Here is a 9,024-nt window from a genome sequence, read left to right as displayed (position 1 = left end):
TGTGTGCATGTGTGTGTGTTTGTGGGGGAGGGCGGGTGATGTGTGTGTGTGGGGGGGAGGGCGGGTGGTGTGTGTGTGAGTGTGTGTACTGTTGTGTACTGTTGTGTACGGTTGTGTACCATTGTGTACGGCCAATGCGAACATTATAGCTGCCAACTCAACCCGTGTAAAGGACAGCACGTGCCTGAGAAAGTGTGGATTGTCCAGGAGATAGAAACCAGCATCAAAACTCTGAATGTTTTCATTATTGGAACGGCAAAAGCAAACTCCTCGGGACATCTTTATACTTTACCATTCCTATTTTCAATCATCCAAATGTTGTCCTTATACGCGAGACTATTCTTGATTAGTGCGGGTTTTCAGAGATTATGGAGAGAAGGCAGGCAAATGGGGTTATGAGGGAGAGGTAGATTAGCCATTTTGAATGGCGGCGTATATGATCGATGGGCCGAATGGCCTAGTTGTGCTCCTAGATTTAGGAATTAATGAAGTATATCTTGAACAGAATTCTTTCTGGTGTGAGTTTCTGAACGAATGAATGTAGAACGGTGTGGGCATATTTTAACATGGGGCGGAAATCCCGGGAGGTCCAGGGGGACACGTCCCCCTCTGTTTTGAGAGGTGGGAGACGATCCCCCCCCCACATTTTTGTAATCCGGATTTTAAAACCCGGAGAAATCTCCGCTTTCGGCGAGACAGTGGTGGTGGGACTGCTGATCGAAGGCGCCGATTGGACAAGAGAGACGTCGGTCAGCAGGCAATGGGGGTGGGACATGATGATTTAGTGTGATCATTGGAGGAGGGAGGAGTGGGGGGGGGGGGGGAGGGGGGGGGGGACCGAGGATAGAGAGCGGTCATTGGAGGAGGGAGACGTGGCACAGACCTGCGCCTCATCCGCAGCCAGGATCGATCCCAGCCGGCTCTCCGGCGCTGTCCCGAGTACCCCCCCCCCCCATGGGTGGCCAGAGAGGTCGGGAGTCAGACGCGAGCTGTACCCCCAGGCCCACAGCCAGCGCAGAGAAGCAGCGCTAAACCCAGCTCAACTCTGCCTATCCCGCCAGGTTAACCTACAGCCTTGCCTGGACTTGCGGGAAATATGGCCAGCTCGGAGAAGCAGCGCCGGTGTCCCATCAGCCCAGGCAGGACTGTAGGTTAACCCGGCAAAACAGGCAGAGTAGAGCTGGGTTTAGCGATGGATTGAGCCTCTGAAGCCTCACGCGCGTGTTTGTGAGTGTGCGCATGCACGCGCGGCCGCCAGGAAAAAAAAATCCGTCCCCCCTGTCCCCTCCATATTTTGATAGCGAGTTCCGCGCATATACTCGCCCCATCACTCCAAAAACAGGCAGCATACTAGAGGGACTTTGCAGACATTGGTACAACCTGTCTGTAGGCAGCAGCTGATATCTACAGGTCGTCTCCACACCTTCTCTTCACTGTTATACTTGGAGATGGGACAGAACGCAGTCAGAACATCATGATACAGCTGTACAAGTGGTTGGTGAGACCACACCTGGAGCACCGTGGGCAGTTCAGGTCGCCCAGCTACAGGAAGGAAGTCATGAAGTTGGAAAGGGTGCAGCAGAGATTCATCAGGATGTGACCTGGGCTTGTGCGCTCGAGTTACGGGGAGAGGGTGGATAGGCTGGGACTTCTTTCTTGAGACGTGGGGGTGTGGGCAAGGGAGCGGTGACATTGTTTGTATTACCCTAGACTCAAAGTTCAGGTGAAGTTAATGTCCTGTACTTGGAGATATGACACTCCAATAAAATGATTCATAGTCCTAGAGCAGGGGAACAGGCCCTTCGGCCCATCCCAAGAGGCCTAGTACAGATGTCAGGGGTTATGGGGAGAAGGCAGGAGAATGGGGTTAGGAGGGAGAGATAGATCAGCCATGATTGAATGGCGAGTAGACTTGATGGGAAGAATAGCGTAATTCTGCTCCTATCATTAGGTATGTTGCAAAGCCTACCTGAAGCGTCGTTGAAAATCTGCCGTTGAGGGTGTGCGCGATTTTAGCGCCGTTTAGAGGAGGGCGGGTTTAAAACGCGATTTTCTCTAGGCTGTTCCAATCGAAGATGTTCAGCCTAGTTAATTATTAACGAAAAATTGCTGGAAGACCCCGTCGCAAAAGCTATTATTAGTTTTAAAGGCCTCGTAAAATAGTTATAGTAGTTTAAAAATCAATCTCTAAACCCGCGACCGCCAGCAACCGCAGGGTCTCATAAAGCAAATATCTGAAGGTATGCTGTATATTTTTACATTAAAAAGGGCTTCTAAAGATCCCTTTATACAAAGTTTAATACTGCGAGTAGCTCAATTTGGGCCCCATTATATCCCGCAGTATTTTTCTGGGCATTTGGGGCACAAATCTACCGCAATGTGAACGTTCTAAACCAGCGCGTTCCACAGGAACCCACTGGAAAGCTGATTTAAATGGACTTTAATTTACAGCAATTAAACACTAAATTCCTTCCATTTGGTCTATAAATTAATGTAAATGAGATTTTAAAATCATGTTTTATTGTGAATTATTTGTGAATATTATTTGGACATTTAGGCTATTTAAAAATGTTAATCATTTATTAAGAAATGGATAGATGTTTAGATCTAGTAATTGAAGTCTGAAATTAGCTACAATTAGGTGACTAACTAATTATATGCTTTAATTTCAGGTCATCCAAGTAAGATTATTTTATATTTGTTTCAGAATGCTTCAATCTATGATAACTGAAAATTTCATTCAGCTCTCTTAATTTTTAAGAAAGTTATGGGCTTTTGACTGTTCACGATCACAGCTTTTTTGTTATGTCCATAGAAAATCAATAGGGAACAAGATGCTCATTTCCCAGTATGAAAATGGCCATAACTTTTTAAATACTTGAGATATGAAAGTGAATTAGGTGTCAAATTAAACTTATTTTTATGCTTTATCTGATGGGATAAATTGCAGACTTGATTTTTAAAATCTCAAAATTTTGTAACATTGCTGCTATCATTGATGAAGTTATGAACTCCTCATTTATCTATGTGCTCCAGAAGTGCTGCCTAACTGGTCAGTTATTCCAGCACTTTGTGTGTTTTCCCCATAAACCAGCATCTGCAATTCCATGTGTCTACTTGTACTAGTAAACATGTTTACTTCACAGATAATTCATTTGTGAAAATATTCAGACAGTACATTTCCCTGATTGGTTGAGGACAAGTTGGGTCCACGCTGTGGTCTGTTTAGACACCGGTGCAGAACCTGCGGGTTTGTGAACCATGCCAACACAAGACAATATCCTGCTCAGCCCACTCCTGCCCTACACATTCCTGCCACATTCACCAGCTGCACGTCGCTGTCATTTAGATCAAATATTCCCCAAATGAATCAGCAAGGATTTGTGTTCAAAGTTGTCTCATGTACCGGGCAGGGAACTAACTGCAGCGTTAGGTTACTGGGTCGCCATTGGTAACCCCTTACGCGTGTGTGTGTGTGTGTGTGTGTGTGTGTGTGTGTGTGTGTGTGTGTGTGTGTGTGTGTGTGTGTGTGTCTGTATCTGTGAGTGTGTGTGCGTGTATCTGTGTGTGTGTGTGTATGTGCGTGTATCTGTGTGTGTGTGTGCGTGTATCTGTGTGTGTGTGTGTCTGTATCTGTGAGTGTGTGTGTGCGTCTGTATCTGTGAGTGTGTGTGTTTGTGTGTGTATGTGTGTGTGTCTGTATCTGTGAGTGTATGTGTGTGTGTGTGTGTGTGTGTGTCTATCTGTGAGTGTGTTTGTGTGTGTATGTGCGTGTGTGTGTGTGTGTATCTGTGTGTGTGTGTGTGTGTGTGTGTGTGTGTCTATCATTCATTCCTACTACACATCCTATTAATGTATTTGTTTTGGATCTCTGCCTGTCCCACTGAGTTCCTCCTGCTTGTTGGGGGTTCACCTGCCCCCCCCCCCCCCCTCCCCCACCCCCTTCAACAGGGGGCCTTCTTGAGACCAAAGATTATAGAGCGGAGTATCTCCTCTAGTATCTTTGCTTGAGACGGGCCGGTGATGTGTGTTTGTGGGGGAGAGGCGAGGTGCGGCCGGCCGGGCGGGCGGGCTCGGCGTTGCTTTAAGAGCAAGGCAGCCGCAGCTCGGAGCACTGGCTCGTGTCGGAGAGACGCCGTGCACCATTCCCACAGCTCCTGGCAGCGGGCCGACTGCTAAGGGTTCGCGTCTTTCTCACGACCTCTTGGGTTTCTGATGTCACCTGGGAGTTATTGAGTGTCTGCCAGAGCTCTCCCTGAGGCCCGGCCGTGCGCTGGGGACCGGCTCCAACTCACTCACAGGCCGCCAGCCCACCACAACAAGCCCGGTCGCAGAATGTACCACAAGCTGGCACTTAGCGCCGAGAGCGAGCGAGCGAGCGGGCCAGGCTGCACTTCATGGTGTAGGGAAAGTTAACCATGTGAACCGTCATTAACCCTGCCGGTGCTTCGACTTGCACAGAGTGGATGTGGAGAGGATGTTTCCACCAGTGGGAGAGTCTAGGCTGTGGGGGTCAAATCAGTGGATATTTTAAAGGTGGATTAGTACCAGGGTGTCAAGGGTTATGGGGAGAAGGCAGGAGAATGGGGTTAGGAGGGAGAGTTAGATCAGCCATGATTGAATGGCAGAGTAGACTTGATGGGCCGAATGGTCCAATTCTGCTCCTATCACATGACATGAATGGAAATGTTCTCTTCTTGCCCCGTGTGATTGTCACATTCTCAAACCTTGGCATTAACTTTATTCCAACCCCCCCCCCCAGTAATTTGGACATAGACACAAGGAACTGCATGTGCTGGTTTCCAAAGAAACACAGAAAGTGCTGGAGTAACTCAGCGGGTCAGGCAGCATCTGTGGAGAACACGGATAGGTGACGTTTCACAGAGTGCTGGAGTAACTCAGCGGGTCAGGCAGCATCTGTGGAGAACATGGATAGGTGATTCTAAAACGAACACGGAAACAGTAACAAGCTGTCATGGTGATGTAAGGAATGTGCAGGTGAGGGTTACAGGAGATTCAACATTGCAAATCTCGTCACCAGGAGATGCCGTGCATTTGGGCAGAACTTTCTAAGGGGGTTTCCCCAAAACATCTTAGATTAAATTATTTCACTAGTTTGTACACATTGACACCATCGTGCCTGGAAATCCAGAGAATTGCCTGATCTGAATCTGATCTCTGTGTAATCAGAGATTGTCTGATTTAAATCCAGTCCGTGTGTAATCAGAGGTAGATAAAAATGCTGGAGAAACTCAGTGGGCGAGGCAGCATCTATGGAGCGAAGGAAAAAGGCGAAGTGTCGGGCCGAGACGACCCGTTGAGTTTCTCCAGCATTTTTGTCTACCTTCGATTTTCCAACATCTGCAGTTCCTTCTTAAACATTCTGTGTAATCAGAGATTGTCTGATTCAAATTCAGTCTCTGTGTAATCAGAGATTGTCTGATTTGGATCAAGTGTCCTATAACCAGATTCCACAATGAGAAGCCCGCCCGCTCCTGTGGACTGTAACACAAGGGATGTACTTTACCGAGTGCAGTCCACGTTCTGTGTATGGACAGACTGACCACCACAGCTAGATCAGGCTCAACTACGTGGATAGGAAAGGTTCAGATGGACTTGGGCCAAACGCGGGCAGGTGGGACTGGTGTCATGAGGTCATCAGGTCATAAGGATTTGGAGTAGAATTGGTCCATTCGTCCCATCAAGTCTACTCTGCCATTCAATCATGGCTGATCGATCTCTCCCTCCTAAACCAATTTTCCTGCCTTCTCCCCATAACCACTGACACACGTACCAATCAAGAATATATCTAACTCTGCCATAAAACTATCCATTGACTTTGCCTCAAAAGCCTCCTGTGGCAAAGAATTCCACAGATTCACCGCCCTAGTGTAGCTGGGACATGTTGGCCGGTGTGGGCAAGTTGGGCCGAGGGGCCTGTTTCTACACTGTATCACTATGATTAGTGTAGCTGGCACACGTTGGCCGGTGTGGGCAAGTTGGGCTGAAGGGACTGTTTCCACACTGTATCACTCTATGAAACTGTGGCACCATAACCACAATGCTGGCACGAAGTCTTTCTGCAATAGTACCTATAGCCAGGAAGGTTCCAATGTGTATTCTGTAAACTCTATTAAACACCAGGTTCATGGGAGCGATGAGGCTGCTGTGTGTAACCTTTGCACAAATCAAACTGATATTTTTGATGTTCAGTCGACCACAACCAGGAGAATGTTTCGGGTGCGTGTCTGCCTTTGTGTGTGCCGGCTCCCTCACGCCACCTGGCCTTGCTGAGATGAGCCACCCACCTGTGCGGCCAGACAGGAACCGCCGGCCGCTGTTTCAAGCTGCCTGCTCGGGCCCATACCTGTGGGAGGCGAAACCTGATCCTTCCCCGGAGGCAGCGAGCTCGCCGACATGTGATCGCACAGTTTACACACATAATCAGCGGCTCCTTTTCCCCATCCCTTCACAATAGCTCTAACCTCGCGCCAAATTTCAAACGCCAGACACGGCTTTGTGTCTTTCATGTAAAGCCAGCATCTGCGGTTCCCTGCGTTTGGGTTTAAGACATTTATACGTGAAGCGCGAAGGGGCGGTTTCTGATCTTTCAAAGTGAAGGGGAAAAGATTTAATAGGAATCAGAGGGGTGACTTTTTCCACACAAAGGGTGGTGGGTGTATGGAACGAGCTGCCGGAGGAGGTAGTTGAGGCTGGGACTATCCTAACGTTTAAGAAACAGTTAGACAGGTACATGGACAATGTGTAAGAAGGAAGATAGGCAAATATGCTAGAGAAACTCAACGGGTGAGGCAGCATCTCAGGAGAGAAGGAATATATGACGTTTCGGGTGGAGACCCTTCTTGCAGGATAGGACAGGGTTGGAGGGATATGGACCAAGCGCAGGCAGGTGGGACTAGTGTAGCTGGGACATGTTGGCCGAGGTGGGTAAGTTGGGCCGAAGGGCCTGTTTGCACACTGTATCACTCTATGACTAGTGTAGCTGGGACATTTTGGCCGGTGTGGGTAAGTTGGGCCGAAGGGCCTGTTTGCACACTGTATCACTCTATGGCTAGTGTAGCTGGGACATGTTGGCCGGTGTGGGCAAGTTGGGCCGAAGGGTCTGTTTCCACACTATCACTATGACTCTAAATGGGGGGGAAATACATTTAAGTTTTGTGAAACGTTGGAGGTGTTTCGGGAGCAGAGACTGAGATGGTCAGAGTCCCCAACGCATACCCGGGCGGGAAGGTCGGATCTGCCTCCCAATCTCTCTGCGTTTGAAGGCTCTCTCCGCCTGCCGGCCAACACCACAGCCGCGCAAATGTCAGTTTTCCTTTTATTTTTGAAATATAAATCTCCTTGAAAGTAAGGAGTTTGTCTTTGGCATTTCATCAACTTGTAGAAAAATGTACATTCGGGCTGCTGGGGCCAATGCGGGCCGACCTTTAACATTCTGGGTACAATCAGAGTTCGTGTTTGTACAATTGAAGGTAGACACAAAATGCTGTAGTAACTCAGCGGGACAGGCAGCGTCTGTGGAGAGAAGGAATGGTCGAGACCCATCTTCTTTGGACATTTCTACAACGGCACACAGTTCAGTAGAACGAGTCTTTATTCCCGAGGCTGCCAGTCGTTCGTGGAGCGGGCCGGGCAGGTCAGGTCACCAGGGTCTCCAGACAGTATCTGCGCAATCTGTGGTCCCGCCGGCACTGAGCGGGCTGGCGGCTGCGAGGGCCAGTGAGAAGCCGGGCGCGGCGGCGGCGGCGGCGGCTAGGGCGGGGGCTGGGGGACGAGTGGCCGGAGAGGCGGCGGGCGGCAGCGCAGTGCCGTTGGCGAACAGGGGGATGATCGGTCCCGGTGTGAGCTGCCCGCTCGCCGCCAGCGCCGCGCTGGGGATGAGGAAGGCCAACTGTCCGTCGGACGCGGGCACTAACTGGAAGCCGCCGTACAGCTTGGTGGCGGCCGCCAGCGCCTCGGCCGCGCTCGTTTTACACGGGCCGAGTGAGGCCCCTGATGCCGGCAGCTGCTGCATGTGGCCCGCGGCCGCAGGGGGGTAGCTCAGGCCGCTGATCTGGGACATGCAGTTGGCCAGGTGGCTGAGCAGACGGGTGCGCACCTCTGCGTTCACACCCTCGCAGGTAGATAGGAACCGGGTCACCTCGTTGATGCACTCGCTGAAACCCGCCCGGTACTTGCCCAGGACGCTCGGATCCGCGCTCAGCGCCGCTGCCAAACAGAAGAGAGAGAGAGATATTAACGCGTTATAATGTGTAGAGGCTGGTTGACACAGAAGATAAGACACAACATGCTGGAGTAACTCAGCGGGACAGGCAGCATATGTTCACAAGTGATAGGGTAAATAGACAATCAGTGCAGGAGTAAGCCATTCGGCCGTTCGAGCCAGCACCGCCATTCAATGTGATCATGGCTGATCATCCACAATCAGTACCCCGTTCCTGCCATCTCCCCATATCCCCTGACTCCGCTATCTTTAAGAGCCCTGTCTAGCTCTCCCTTGAAAGTATCCAGAGAACCGGCCTCCACCGCCCTGAGGCAGAGAATTCCACAGACTCACAACTCTGGGTTAAAAAAGTGTCTCCTCATCTCCGTTCTAAATGGCTTACCCCTTATTCTTAAACTGTGGCCCCCCCGGTTCTGGACTCCCCCAACATCGGGAGCAGAATGAGGCCTTTCGGCCCATCAAGTCTACTCCGCCATTCAATCGTGGCTGGTCTATCTCTCCCTACTAACATCATTCTCCTGCCTTCTCCCCATAACCTCTGACATCTGTACTAGGCACCTTGGTCGGCATGGGTGGGATGGGTCGAAGGGCCTGTTCCCCTGCTCTAGGACTATGAATCATTTTATTGCAGTGTCATATCTCCAAGTACAGGACATTAACTTCACCTGAACTTTGAGTCTAGTGTAATACAAACAATGTCGCCGCTTGGCGCACAGTTTAGTCGTGTAGTAACTAGGCTCTACCTGCGTGTCACCATTGATAAGTTAATGTTTACAGAT

At 50.0% G+C, this 9,024-nt stretch overlaps 1 protein-coding gene across 1 annotated transcript in view; it reads right to left on the bottom strand.

Moving 5' to 3' along the window:
• Positions 1 to 7,325: 7,325 nt before the first annotated feature.
• The window catches only part of hes1 (hes family bHLH transcription factor 1), a 3,227-nt gene continuing 1,528 nt past the window's right edge, over positions 7,326 to 9,024 (bottom strand). Inside the window, exon 4 of the mRNA XM_033031315.1 lies at positions 7,326 to 8,229. Within this exon, the coding sequence (XP_032887206.1) occupies positions 7,664 to 8,229 (566 nt within the window). The 3' untranslated portion in view covers positions 7,326 to 7,663. The remainder of the gene's footprint in view (positions 8,230 to 9,024) is intronic.

The sequence above is a fragment of the Amblyraja radiata genome, chromosome 13, assembly GCF_010909765.2.
Source record: "Amblyraja radiata isolate CabotCenter1 chromosome 13, sAmbRad1.1.pri, whole genome shotgun sequence".
Taxonomy (NCBI): Eukaryota; Metazoa; Chordata; class Chondrichthyes; order Rajiformes; family Rajidae; genus Amblyraja; species Amblyraja radiata.
Note: the sequence above shows the minus strand (reverse complement) of the source record. Positions and strands in the feature narration are given on the sequence as shown.